The 14,721-nt window shown below is 32.9% G+C and overlaps 1 protein-coding gene across 10 annotated transcripts in view; it reads right to left on the reverse strand.

Moving 5' to 3' along the window:
• Nucleotides 1–14,721, reverse strand: part of ESCO1 (establishment of sister chromatid cohesion N-acetyltransferase 1) — an 85,810-nt gene that overhangs the window by 42,613 nt on the left and 28,476 nt on the right. For all 10 annotated transcript variants that reach the window (XR_005061258.2, XR_005061263.2, XR_005061264.2 and 7 more), the window contains exons 2-6: nucleotides 11,310–11,412; nucleotides 8,930–11,076; nucleotides 4,948–5,062; nucleotides 1,958–2,018; nucleotides 660–774 (exon numbers count right to left, since the gene is read on the reverse strand). Coding sequence is in view for 7 of the 10 variants with exons in the window: in XM_037017945.2 (XP_036873840.2) it covers nucleotides 660–774; nucleotides 1,958–2,018; nucleotides 4,948–5,062; nucleotides 8,930–10,483 (1,845 nt within the window). In the remaining 3 variants the exon portion in view is untranslated. The remainder of the gene's footprint in view (nucleotides 1–659; nucleotides 775–1,957; nucleotides 2,019–4,947; nucleotides 5,063–8,929; nucleotides 11,077–11,309; nucleotides 11,413–14,721) is intronic.

Here is a 14,721-nt window from a genome sequence, read left to right on the forward strand (position 1 = left end):
TAATCTTTCTCAGAAATTTCTAGACAATTATTGCACATCTTTTCTAGATTCTAAATTCTCTCATAATAAAGTCAGAATCAATCATCCAGTCCCCCCCCAAAATCCTACTGCTTGGATCTACATTAAATGTCTCTGTTATTTTGGGTCCCTTCATTTTATTACACTGTGGGCATTCACTCAAATTAGATTTTTAATCAATGAAATATCTCCCTCTCTTTTACACCCTTCCAGCAAACTGTATGTATGTTCTACCTCAAATTAGCTACCAGTTATCTTTCATAAAATATAGTTTTAAAATAATAACATATACTAAGATACAGATACCTAAAATCATTTTACATATTAAATTCCTTGTGATTTTAATATTTAAACCAAGTACTAAAAGAATGTAGATTTAAGAAAGTAACAAATATGAAATGAAGTGTCAATCTGTTGCAAATAAAACTAAAAGGATGGAAGCTTGAATTTTTGTTACAGGATGTATTCATCATTGGGGAGAAAAGAGGGGTTAATAATGATACCAGGAATATTTCCATAATGAAGACTTATGTGACCACAAGAAAAAAGCCTCTTTGGAGAGAAAAGGAATTTATTCTTTAACAATATGCATGAATAAGACACAACGACACTTCACTAAAAAGGTCAAGATGTATACTTACTATGATCAACTGTTTTTCATCAGCTTTTTCTGCTTCTTTGAGTTTTAAGTCCTTTGGAATTGTTATCTCCAAATGGGAATTACACTTAGGCCAAAAATGATTTGGTGGCGTCTCCCTTAAACAAAACAAAACTATTAAATGTTACAGATCCATAATCAATTAAATTACTGGAAGGAAAAATAAAATTTATCTTCTGTACCACACTGACAAATTTCAACTCCAAGGGGAAAAATACAACCTTTTGAAAATCAAGGGGGGAAACCCAAGAAAATTACTAATTTTCAACAAATAAACAAAAAGCATAGCACCTACTATAGTTTGAGTAAATTTTAAGCTTACAGCTTTAGCACTGGAGTCACTACAATTTGCCCTAAAAACTATTTTTGGGAATCGGCAAAGCAAAATAAGTAAGATTTAGTTTAATTCTGACATTAAAGGCAACGAAATCTTTTACTCTACTTAAAATACTTTTTATATGTTGATAACACCCATTATTTTGAGGCGTTTGCAAAAAGATGCACACTTACTGTTGCTGGGAAAATAAAAAGACACAACACTGTGTGAAATTTGGCAATACAAGTCCTGTAACTGAATTTATCCTATAATCACATAAGTGGGCAAAGATATATGCTGACTGGAGGACATTTTTTGATAGGAATAAACTAAAAACAATTGAAAGGTCTATAAAGTAGACAGCTGTTAGATAAACAATGAAATCTAATGCAGAATTTAAAAGAATGAGAAAGAAAAGATGCCTATATTATAGAAAGAAAAAAAAAAGGTATAGAAGCAGTATGTATAGGCACTGAAAAAAGTATAATGAAAAGAGAACTACTGATATCACCATCCTCCTACTTGAAAAATTAAGGGTCAGTATTTTTAAGGAAAAATCCCCCAAACTAAAGCTGAATGTATAAAATCCTTAGGTAATCCCCATATCACCAAACCTAGACTTAAGTACAATTTCAACTCTTCCAGAAATGTAATCTTAAACCAATCAATAATCACCTGAATTACTCTATCAGGTAATCTGCCTAATAAAACCCTGCTGTCCCCTAAAGTAACATAACTTTGCAATAACCAACCCACTTTTTTGCCTTCCTTGTTACCACTCCCTAATGCCTATAAATAAAGGCTTTCATTTTGTATACCCCTCAGAGTTCCTTTCTGTTTGCTAGACTGGATGCTATCCAATTCAAATTGATTTTTGCTCAGCCAAACTTTAAAAAACTTTAATATGCCTTAGTTTATCTTTTCGCAGTTCTAAAATTTATCTGTATATTAAACTAATATCTTACCTGTTATCACTGGTCTTGGATGTCTGGTTATTGAGTACACTGTGCTGTTTGGAAGCTGAACCTGTAATTTAATCAAGATAATGTGTTATGTATTAAGCTTTGTGTTAGCTTTCTATTTAATAGTTGAAAATCATTACACCAAAAAAAAAAAAACCCAAAAACTCAACACACTAAATGTTTTTAATAAAGACTATTTGATAAAATTAAAGCCGCCTTCCTAGAAATTACTCTTCAAAGAGGCAGAAAAGCTCTATGAACTACAAAGAGATCTAATGGTAGATAAACAATTTACCTCTAGTTTCACCAGTAATTACTAGCACTGAAAAATAAAGGAAATTGTTTAAATGCCTGTATAACTATAATCTCTAAATGGAAATAAATGAAAGCATTTCTTTAAAAAAACTGTGTCCTCAAAAAACTAAAAAATGGGCTGAGCATTTGAAAAGAACTTCTCCAAAGAAGAAATTCCCACGACCAACAGGCACATGAAAAGATGATTCACATGGCTAATCATCACGGAAATGCAAATTAAAAGCACAATGAGATATCACCTCACACCAGTTAGGTATCTTGTCTTTTGGATGACAAGAAACAACAAATGCTGGCAAGGATGTGGAGAAAGGGGAACCCTCCTACACTGCTGGTGGGAATGTAAATTAGTTCAACCACTGCAGAAAGCAGTCTGGAGGTTCCTCAAAAAACTAAAAGCAGAAACACCATTTGACCCAGGAATTCCACTCCTAGGAATTTACCTGAAGAAAACAAGATCCTTGATTCAAAAAGACATAAGCACATTGGTTCTTAGAGTTACCCTTTCTGAGGAAAATCATTCTAGAGGAACCCAAAAAAGAACAAACTTCTGAAACTACTTAGGAGTCTAATCTTGGTGACTTTTGGTAAGTTCAGTGTCAAAAAAGATAACAGTCAGTTAAAAGGCTAAATTAAGTAATATAAATATCTGTATGCTATAAAAGATACCATTCAACAAGAAGGTAGAAGTAATTTTTACAGAAATTTGGGTGATGTTAGTTGTCTTTTATTGAGATTTTTTTAAGCTTTCATAAAGATTTCATTTTCCCATTTTTTCAATTGCAGTATGACAGCTTATATGGTAACTGATCATATGTGACAGTCTACTGCATAAATATGAATGATGGGTTAATCTGGTGTGTTTATATAGTGTATATACAATTGAAATCTAGAATGAAACGTTAAAAAGAAATGCTGTACAATATTTCTTATAAGTAAAATACTTTGCTGTGGTGAAATTATTTGGATTGATATCACATTATTCTGTGATGTCTTTTAAACTTTTTGGAAAGGTAGAAAAATCTTGATTGGGTTAAATACAGGTTTTTAAAACCAAATGTCTTTTTTTATATTTTTTTTAGAAAGTAGGAAATTACTTTTAAAGAAATAGGTCTCTATTTAAATGTTGAAATACTTGTATGTTGTGAGTTTAAGGAGCCTGTAATTTACCTGTAAGGTTTATGCAACCAACAGCTTTCAGTGACTGTAAATAAACTCTCAAAACATTTCAAAGGCTTCATACAGAAAGTATCAACTGACAGGTAAACTTAATAAATTACTAATTAAACATTTTACAATGTTAAAAAAAAAAAATAAGCACCCCTGTTTATCAGAGCACTATTTACAATAGCCAAGATATGGAAGCAACCTAAGTGTCCATCAATACATGAACGGATAAAGATGTGGTATATACACGCAATGGAATATTATTCAGCCACAAGAGGAAAACAAATCCTACCACTTGCAGCAACATGGATGGAGCTAGAGGGTATTATGCTCAGTGAAATAAGCCAGGCAGAGAAAGACAAGTACCAAATGATTTCCCTCATTTGTGGAGTATAACAACAAAGCAAAACTGAAGGAACAGAACAGTAGCAGACTCACAGACTCCAAGAAGGGACTAGCAATTACTAAAAGGAAAGAGGGTGGGGAGGGAGAAGGGGATTAAGGGGTATTAAGATTAGCACACATAATGTAGGGGGGTCATGGGGAAAACAGTATAGCACAGAGAAGACAAGTAGTGACTCTATAGCCTCTTACTACACTGATGGACAGTGACTGCAGTGGGGTGTGGAGCAGGACTTGACAATATGGGTGAATGTAGTAACCACAATGTTGCTCATGTGAAACCTTTTAAAGATTGTATATCAATGATACCTTAATTAAACAAAAAAACTGTGGTCTCTGTAGTTGTAATCACAATAAATAGTGCAATAATCATTCTATTTTCTAATGAATAAATGCACTTCTCATATTCATATTATACTTTCCCTTCTCTCACTAAGACAAAAGGTTAAATGATACATGAAGGAAGAAATTATCTGTTCTTAGTATATTTTGCTCCAAGTATATACCTTTCCCTCAGCAGAGAGAAATAAGGAATTAGGCATTTTTTTTTCGATGCCCCTGGGTGCTTCTGATGCAGGTGAGCAAATCTCCATAGAACAGTTCAAATAATATATTGTCAAAACATTTTTACTAAGTACAAAAATAAAATTTTCTATGGAAGACGTGGACAAATTGCAGCATCTATTAAATCCTTAATTCAAATCCTTAATTCAAAAACAGAGTAACTAATATGGGAAATTGAGTAACTAAGGGTTAAAGATAAGACCCTCAAGTGGGAAAACACAGTCATTTATACTAGAGAAATAAACTGCTACCACTAACTTAAGCAATTCTTATAAGTAACACTTCTCCAGAGTAAGTCACAAACAAAAATTTAAAATAAAAGAACTTTTAGTAGGGAGTCAGAGAATCACATTTGAGTATTTTAAACAAGCCAGTCAATAGAAAAAGTATCTCCCAAAAAAATGGTGATAATCATACATTTGAAAAACATAAGCAATGGTGTTATGAAAAATTCAGCAGGTCTATCTGGTAGTCAATATAGTTTCCTGTCATATTGACAAAAATATCTCTAAACACTGAAATCCAAATTAACATTTTCAAAGTATTACCTGGAAATTTACTCTCCCCAGTATCAATTTTTGCTTGACTGAGCAGAGTTGATACAGCAGTGGTATTTTCCACTGGATTGTTTTCAAGCTTGTATTCCAAACATCTGCTGAAATTCTGAACACATATAATTCAAAATGTAAATATCTGATTTTCTATCAACCTCTGGATCCTATCCTAATACACTTTCAGTGCATTTTAGCATACTAGGAAATATAAGATAATACTGTATATTTGGAGTAATTCACAGGGATCTGCTTTAAAAGTCTCTTCATGATCTCCCCCACATGCTACCCTCTCAGCATCAGCTCCCACTTTCCCCATAATACTAGATTTACGTAAAACTTACCTCTTCCACAGATACACTCCGCATTTGCCTGGCTCTATGCTTTTCCTGAGTTTCATCTATCTAAACCTGCCTGTCCAATGCAATAGCCATTGCCATATCTAACTATTGAGCACTTAAAATGTGGTTAGTGTGAGTGATTTGAAATATATTGTAAATGTAAATCACCAGATTTTTAAGAGTACTAAAAAAAGTAAGATATTTCAATTTCTAAAATTGTTGAAATTTTGTTAAAATGACAGTATTTCTATATGATAGGTTAAATAAAATACATTAATTGTACCAGCTTTTTAATTTTTAATGTGGCTACCAGAAAAATTTAAATGGTGTATTTGGTTCACATTATATTTCTACTGGATAATGCTGATCTAGAACACCTTTCCCTTGTATAAACTCAACTCTATCACTTAAATATTAACCTATTCCATGAAGCGTGCCCCAAACTCCCCCATCCTTTTCCCCAAATTTGGAATAATTTTCCATCTACTTCATTTCTATCTCTTTCATGCCCTTACCACTTCTTATTTTGAAAGAGTTACCTGTTTTTGATTCATCTCCTATAACTCATAAAAGCAAAGACCATATTATGTTTATCTATGTATTCCCAAGAGCCTAAATGAGAATCTGGTCAAACAGATACTCAGTAACCACCAAAAGAAAATACTACAATGGCTATCTAAGAGAGACGGAAATGAGGAAGGAAACAATTAACATTCTGTGTGTGTGTGTGTGTGTGTGTTGATTGTTACAATGAACATTTAACATTATTTTTGAACATTATATTTTTGAGAAAACAAGTATTTCTTGTTATTGAAAAAGGAGAAAAATTAAAAACATGTTACTAATTAATCTCCACTAATAAGAAGCTAGTAATTTACTGGTATAAAAAACAAATCATAAAATGAGCTTTAAAATTCATGAATTCTGAATAATTTAAATTCAGCCCAAAGAATTCACAGAAGTCTACCAGATACCTAGCCTTATCAATCATTATTTCTCAGTATTGCTGAGACTGACACCATATAATTAAAAGAGTAAAATTACAGGCAGCCACAGAACAAGCTTTCAAATGATGTAAGGTTTGTTTTAACATTTTCCTGCCTCCCCCAAGTATCAATCCAGCAAGGCTCTGAGGCCAGCCAATCTTAGCTTAAATCTTGACTCACTTAAAATGTGATTCAAACTAAGTTACTTTTCTCTAAGTCTCACTGTCCTCACCTTTAATATGTGGATAGTAACAGAACTCACAGAGTAGACTGCAGTGACAATTATATGAAGCTCTCCTCTGCTTAACAAAGAGGCAGTGTTCATTGACCAAAAGCTATTATGATGGTTGAACTAAGCTACCTCTCAGTGTTTACAGGATGAAGAGAAATCTCTAAGTGACTACTACAATGTAAATTCCTTAAAGGCAGGAAACCTATCTTCTGTAGCCCTAGCACAGGGTCTTGGACACAGCAGGCACTCAGTTTCTGAAAATGACATGACCACATTTCCTGACACTTGTGATAGTGACCATATTGTTCTAGTGAAAAAGTTGGAAACAACCTAAGTGTTTTAACAGAAGAAAACATAAAGAAATTGTGGTATATTCCTTTACAGCTATTAAAATACTCACATATCAATAAGTATCAAGTGTTTATCACACAAGTTGCAAAAAAAATTATGTATGTATACACACACACATACAATTCATGTCAGCCTTTATATAAACATTTAAAACACTGTTAACTATTCTTTACTGATAAATATAATATATACATATGCTGTGAAATCACAAAACAACAACAGAAAAGATCCACACCAACTTCAGGAACATGTTTAACTCTGGGGAAAGAGGTGAATGGAAAAAAGAGGGAGGTACGGTCTTTATATCTGCAATGGTCTTTGGGTCTTTATAATCTGTAAAGACCCAAAATTCAATAAGATGTTAATTTTTGTCAAATTTGGGTAGTAGACACAAGTATAATATTAGTCTTGGTAGTACTCTGAATATTTGAAACTTAAGAATTTTCAAAGGTAAAAATATTTAGCATAAGTTTCATAGGGCTGTTTCTGATAACGTTCCTCAAGACAGAGAAATAGTATAAATCCAGAGCCCATTTCAGTAAAAGCAATTATTAATAAAGGTTGAAAAAATATAGTCTATGTATCTCTAGACCAATACAGTTTAGTCCAAAGAAATGGATTACACTTCTTGTTTAATATATTCTCCACAGCCTTTTGAGTTTTGAAAAACATTTATGGAGCAAAGAGTTAGAAGATACACTCTCCAGCTATACCTGGCGTATAGCTATCAATTTACTGATAAAGTACACCCTCAATAGAAAGTCCCCCCAATTTCTGTAAAGTTGCACTTATTACTCTTACTAATCACTATTTCTAATTGCCATTACTATTTGAATATACTATTACTTTGTTTTAACTGATGCTCTCATGCAAGGACACAGAAAATAAAATCTAAGGATACCATATGGTGTCTGTTCCCTTTAAGTTCACTGTGACATGTAATTCACTAGAATAGACAATGATCTATTTTAATGGCTTCTGGCATAAACCCTAGGCTCCTCACTCATTCAAATTTGCTCCTAGACCAAAATGCCTCTAGATAGAATTTTAAATCACTCCCAAAACTTTAGGATGACTTTTTTCTCTACTCATGAGATTTTTTTTCCTCAAAGGATCTTCTAGTGTTCAGAATATGTCACTGTAGAAAGAATGCTTGGCTGACATCAGAACACCTGGATTCTAATACTGCCACCAAACATGTGAAACCAAATCATATTCCTTTATTTCAGTTTTCTCCTTATAAAATTAAATACTTGAAACAAATTAGTAAGTTTTTCAAATCTGTATTATAGAGATCCACGATTCTGTGCATATAAAATTTCTGCTTATTGGTTTTATATCTTGGTTTTTTTACCTATTTAATTTGGATTTAATTTGGAAAGAAATGCAATCAGCTGCTTTTATAAAGTTTAAAAGCTACTCCCTCAGATAATCACTAAAGTTTCTTTCTCCTATTAGATTCTGTTTTTCAATTTACTTTTCCATTTTAAAACTCTTGCCCACTACAACTGTAGTCTTAGAGACTGAATTATTTATATCTTTCAGACATTTTATTTGCCAAATGTTCAAAATGGTAGTACAAGTCAAACCAAAAGGCATCCCTACTACTAGAAATGTTACTTCTAAAATTTTATCAGGTAGAAAAAAGTTGATTTTTGCCAGCTGAAATTAATTTTAACAATTTGGTCCAAACTGGGCACAACTTTAAGTTCTACGTTTTTATCACTATGAAACATTGTTCCTGTAGTTATAATAGAAAAAAGGACACAGATCATTTTGTTAAATAAAAAGAAAAGTTAGAATTCAACAAGCTTACATTTTACACATAATAAAAATGAGGAGTGAAAATGAGGAAATTATGAAAACATTCATATATATGTGAGAAATCTAAAAAGGTTTTATCACTCACTACAAGATTGAGGTACTGTAACACTGTTAACAACTGAATAGAATACCTTAACAAATGACTCTTCAGTCTTTTATGACTTAACTCTTAAGCTTGAATATATTGTAAACACTTATTTCTTAGTATTTAGACACCTCTACTATGCATAATGAAAATATATTACCTTATCTGGTGTTGATTCAAAAGAATCTTTCATGTGGTTATCCAATGGTGGATCAGGAGGTGGTTTTATCTGATTATCCAAATGACAATTTTCAGGAGCCTTTTCTATGGTTTTATTAATTTCAACTTCAATATCATTAATTTTAACTTCTTCAAAATTTATTTCTCTCACTTCGTCCTGCTGACAAGCTGTATTTTTATCACGATGTGGTTTTGTCTCTATAAATGTACTTTGAGTCACTGTATGATGCATTTCTAATGCTGGTAGTGAAAATCTGGTTCGTATTAAGTCCAACTTAGGGGCAACTTGAGAATCCAACTTATTTTGCTGCACAGAGTCAAATTTTGAGAGCTTAATTTTAGTCCAGTTGGAATTCTTTTTAGTTGACCTATTTATTCCATTTAGTATACATTTCACAGGCTTTGTTTTTCTACTGGGGAAGAAACGATTACACTGAACATCCTTATTTGTTTCCTTCTGATGAAGTATTTGTCTCTCAAGGTCAGTCTCTTCCAATTTTATTTCTGTAGGCTTCTCTTCCTTTCCACTTTCCACTTCTAAAGATTCTTTTTTTACTTCTACAGTATCTGACTCAATTTCACCAGCAATTTCTTCACAAAGCTGGAGAATGCTACCTCGTTTGCTCTTTCCTGCTTGCTCCAGCTCATTATCTACAGTTAGTTCAGGCACTGATGGCTGTGGACTTTTTTGGGATTTTGCACTAGTATTCATTTGTGTAAGAACTGACTTCTTCATCTCATTCTTCTTAGAGACAACTGAAGTAGCCATTTTTGATCTTTTTATCTCAGAAGTTACAGGCACAGATTTTGTTTCCTCTTTTCTAGTATTCTTCTCAAGACACTTTCCAGATCCTTTTGTACACTGAGAACTATAGGTATGTACTGTCTGATGCTCTACTTTCCGTTTTTTCCCTTTGGGAGAATTTATTACTTCATGAATTACTGGATTTTCGACCTCTTTAGAGTCAGACTTTATTTCCAATACTTTTCTTTTCACATGTTTTTGACTTGTTTTAACTCTATTAGATTTACTTTGAGTATTGCTACAGTGTTCTTTTCTTGGTGGTGGCAAACTCTGTTTAACTGCTTGAATTTGACCCTGAATTTCTCTACTACGTAGAGACCTTGTTGAAACCTCTGTTAGCTGTTGTAGTCTTTGTGATCTCCGATTAAGCTGTTCATCTGATTTAGGAGTTTCATGCACTGATTTTTTCTGAGATGACTTCTTCTTTTTTGTAGATTCCTGTTGTGAATGTTCTTTCACAGTCACCATACTTTTAGTAATGGATTTACTAGCTTTTTTATCATTGGATGCTGCCTTTGCTGACCTTGTACTCATGCATGTTCCTAATTCAGGCTGATTTATTTTACTTTCACTGGAAGACTTAACCAGTGACTTTATAGATTCCTTTGGACCCGATTTTTTTGCTAGATTCTTTTGAGAACCTTCAATTTGTGTTTCTAGATTCTTATCTTCACTTTTTTTAGTAACACTGGAGGAATTTTCTTTTGAGTTCTCCTGAATGGACATCATTCCTGAGTAGGGTCCTCCTTTTCTGAGTAGTTTTTGAGACAATTATTTGTCCTGGTAGATGCGAATGCTGAATGTCTAGTATTATTAACTGAGGAGGTCTTAAAAATTGATTTTGATGCTGATGTACATTTTCAACAAAAATACTAGTTTGCTTCAAGTAAAGTTTCTGTCATTCCTTGGACATGAGAAAAGCTGGCATGAAGGCTGAAAGATATTTGCTTTACTCTGAACAAGGCAATAAAAAATTTGAGGAAAATTTAATTCTAATTTGGTATTTTTAGAACTTTTTGTGAAAAAAACTTAATTCAGGTTCAATTTCTTTTGTTAATTTTTCAGTTAATATTGGTTTTCAGGCCTAGTGCTATCACTGGAAAAATTATTGATCACTGACTCGATATGACAAAGTTTTTGAAAACCTTTTTCTTCTGAAATCTACAGCTACAGTTACTCGACTTTGATTCATGTGAAACATGTCTTATAGCTAACACGTTTCTTTCCTTCTTTGCTGAGTGTGTTGGTGTAAAGTTCTTACCTAACCTCTTTCGTTTAATAAAATACTCTATTAACATAGATTTCCTTTTGTGCTGCCATTTCTGAAAAATTAAAAAAAATAAAAATTAAATTTTGTACAATCCAATATAGCAATGCTAATTGTTACACAGAAATAATCTTGAATTCTATAAAATTTAACTTCTCCTTTCAAATTATTTAGCTTGTATACTTAAAGCTAACAGAATAAAGTATCCCAAGTACATTCTTTAAATAATTAATAGCCTGTCTTATATAAATAGACAATGAATATCAGTTTTTCTTTGAGGTTACTTACAGTTCTTTTCCAACAAGACAAAACTGATCTTTCAGCCACCATAACTCAGGAAAATTTGACAAAATCATTCCTTATAATATCCTCTTAACATATTACACAGCACCTAAAAGACAAAGTATTTTTAAATGTTTAAAAGGTACAACAGAAAAATATAATCATTCATTCACCTCTTACCAAATATAATATTCCATAACTTTACCCTGTCCTATCATCAGTCTTCAGAAATTATTTATATACACCATTTAATTTTAGTATTTCTAATCTGAAATAAAATATAGTACATGCATCCAACAAAATAGGATGCATCCATTTTTGTTTCTTTTAAAATAGAAAACCAATTCATAATACACACATATTAACTGGTTAAACTGGTAAAATAAAATTCTATTCTGAGGAGAAACAATGCACATAAGTAACTACATACACAGAAAAACACTGACATGGTTAAAAAGGCAGATTTAAACTGCCTATTATGTAAAACCTACTAAAAAAAAGAGTAGTAGTTAAAAAACAAAACAAAACCATAAGCCCAAAGAATAAAGAACAAAAGAAAATTGAAGTATGGAAGCTACAAGGAAGGACAAATAATCTAGACTCAAGAAAACCTGAACCCTAAGCTGGAAATGGGAAAAGCCGAGAAGCAGCTCTACTTAAACCACAGAAGACCCCAAGACTCAGGAATTGGCAGTACCAGGCTAATGTAAATAGGCAAAAAATAAATATTAAAAATTCAAAATCTTTAAATAAACAATCAGCTGTAATATATAATAGGGAAAAACATCACATACCAGTTACCACACACACATACACAAATCAACTTAAAAAGTACTGGTGTGTACACTGATGGACAGTGATTTCAATGGGGTATGGGGGAGACTTGATAATATGGGTGAATGCCATAATCACAATACTTTTCATGTGAAGCCTTCGTAAGGGTGTACATCAATACCTTAATAAAAAAAATGTAATGGTGTGTACAGAGAAGACAAGTAGTGACTCTATAGCATCTTACTACTCTGATGGATGGACAGTGACGGCAATGGGAGTTGGGGAGAAATCTTGATAATATGGGTGAATGTAGAAACCACAATGTTGCTCATGTGAAACCTTCATAAAAGTATATCAATGATACCTTAATTTAAAAAAAAAAGTAATGGTGTGTAGATTTGTGCTTGTGAATATTAGGATACACTTAGTAGTAATAATTAATTAATATCCAACACATCAATATACAAAAAAATAATGTAACAGAATAGAGACTCCAAAAACCCAAATGCATGAGGGAATTTAGTATAAATAAAGGTGGCAATCATTTCATTAACTTCAAGTTAATGAAGAAAAGATTATTCAACAAGTGGCATTAAAGACAACTGGGCAACCATCTGGGTAATTCTGGTTTAAGAGTAAGCTAATGTCTGGGAAAAATGTAATCATTAAAAATTAAAACTTAAAAAATACATTAAAATGCAGGAGAATATTTAATATTTTCAAAGTGGAAAAGGCCTTCAAGGATCCTCAAAAAATCCAGAAGCCAAGTTGAAGAAGAAAACTGGATGAAAATACTAGTGAGAAATAGCAAAAGCTAACAACCATAATATATTCACAGAAAAGAATCCTAAAAGTCCTAGGGGCGCCTGTGTGAGGTAGGCCCTACTTCTCTTCTCCTTTTGTACTGGGAGAAGTGTATGAATAGATAGAAACCGACCTGGATTGCTTCGGTCTGAACTCAGATCACGTAGAACTTTAATCGTTGAACAAACTAACCATTAATAGCCGTTGCACCATTGGGATGTCCTGATCCAACATCAAAGTCGTAAACCCTATTGTCGATATGGACCCTTGAATAGGATTGCGCTGTTATCCCTAGGGTAACTTGTTACATTGATCAAGTTACTGGATCAATTAACGGATTATCTAGACTTGTCAGTCTGGATTTGACCACTCGTAGGTTGTTTTTGCTCCGAGGTCACCCCAACCAAAATTGACAGCTTAGGTTATTAATTTTTATCTCTTTTAGAGTGGTATCGAGTTAACTTTAAGCTGGTTAATTAAAGCTCCATAGAGTCTTCTTGTCTTATTAATGTATCCCCGCCTCTTCATGGGAAGGTCAATTTCACTGGTTACAAATGAGACAGTAAAGCGCTCGTCTAGCCGTTCATACTAGTCCTTATTTAGAGAACAAGTGATTATGCTACCTTTGCATGGTCAGGATACCGCGGCCGTTTAACGTGAGTCACTGGGCAAGCAATGCCTCTAAATACTGGTTATGCTAGAGGTGATGTTTTTGATAAACAGGCGGGGCTTGTGTTTGCCGAGTTCCTTTCATTTGTTTTAACCTTTCCTTTGGAATATGCACACCTGTGTTGGGTTAACAGTTTAACAAAGTTTTATTTTTAGATTTAGTTTGTTTAGTTGTTAATGATCAGTGGATTATCCATTCTGGTGTAAACTTGTACAAGGAGATTTATTTCTTGTTACTCATACTAACAGTATTTCTTCTATTTGTTAATAGATTAGTCCAATATTAGTTTAGGAGTTAAATTTAATTTGTGGTATTAGTTATGTTTTATTGTTGAGCTTTGACGCTTTCTTAATTGATGGCTGCTTTTAAGCCAACTATGGTTATTCTACTATTTACTCTCTAAGATTTAATTCTGTTTCTAAAAAGCTGTACCTTTTTAGACTATACTTGAAAGTTACACTATAGTTTTTAGACTTTTAGGTATATTTCAAGTTGAACTTAAAATTCATTTTTTGGACAACCAGCTATCACCAGGCTTGTTAGGCTTTTCACCCCTACCTACAAGTCTTCTCACTATTTTGCCACATAGATGAGTGGGTTCTTTAAACTGCTCATAGGTAGCTCATCTGGTTTCAGGGTTTCCGGCTTAAGTTCTCTTTGTTGGAGTATTTCTAGTTAGTTCATTATGCAAAAGGTATAAGGGGTAATCTTTGCTGTTTTGTACTGTAAATGCATCTTTCATCTTTCCCTTACAGTACTTCTTTTATGGCGCCATGATATAATTTCTATCACCTACACTTTAATCTAGTAAATGCTTTAGTTTATGTATTTTTGTTTAGTTTTATGTTAAGTGTTGGTTGGGCTAGCGTTTGTTCAAAGTGAACATATTACTGAGATCTTCTGGGTGTAGACCAGATGCTTTATTTAAACTACACTTTGATTGTCCAAGCACACTTTCCAGTATGCTTACCTTGTTACGACTTGTCTCTTCTCATGCTTTAATGTTTATTTAATATGTTTAGTTGTACTTAAGGATTTGAAGAGGGTGACGGGCAGTGTGTGTGTGTTTTAGGGCCAAGTTCAGTTGAGCTTTCTATTCTCAGCTTACTACTAAATCCTCCTTTGACCCTCAATTTCATGAGGGTGTTCATTTGTGTTCTACTTTAGAAA

This window comes from Manis javanica, chromosome 9 (genome assembly GCF_040802235.1).
Source record: "Manis javanica isolate MJ-LG chromosome 9, MJ_LKY, whole genome shotgun sequence".
NCBI classification, from domain to species: domain Eukaryota; kingdom Metazoa; phylum Chordata; class Mammalia; order Pholidota; family Manidae; genus Manis; species Manis javanica.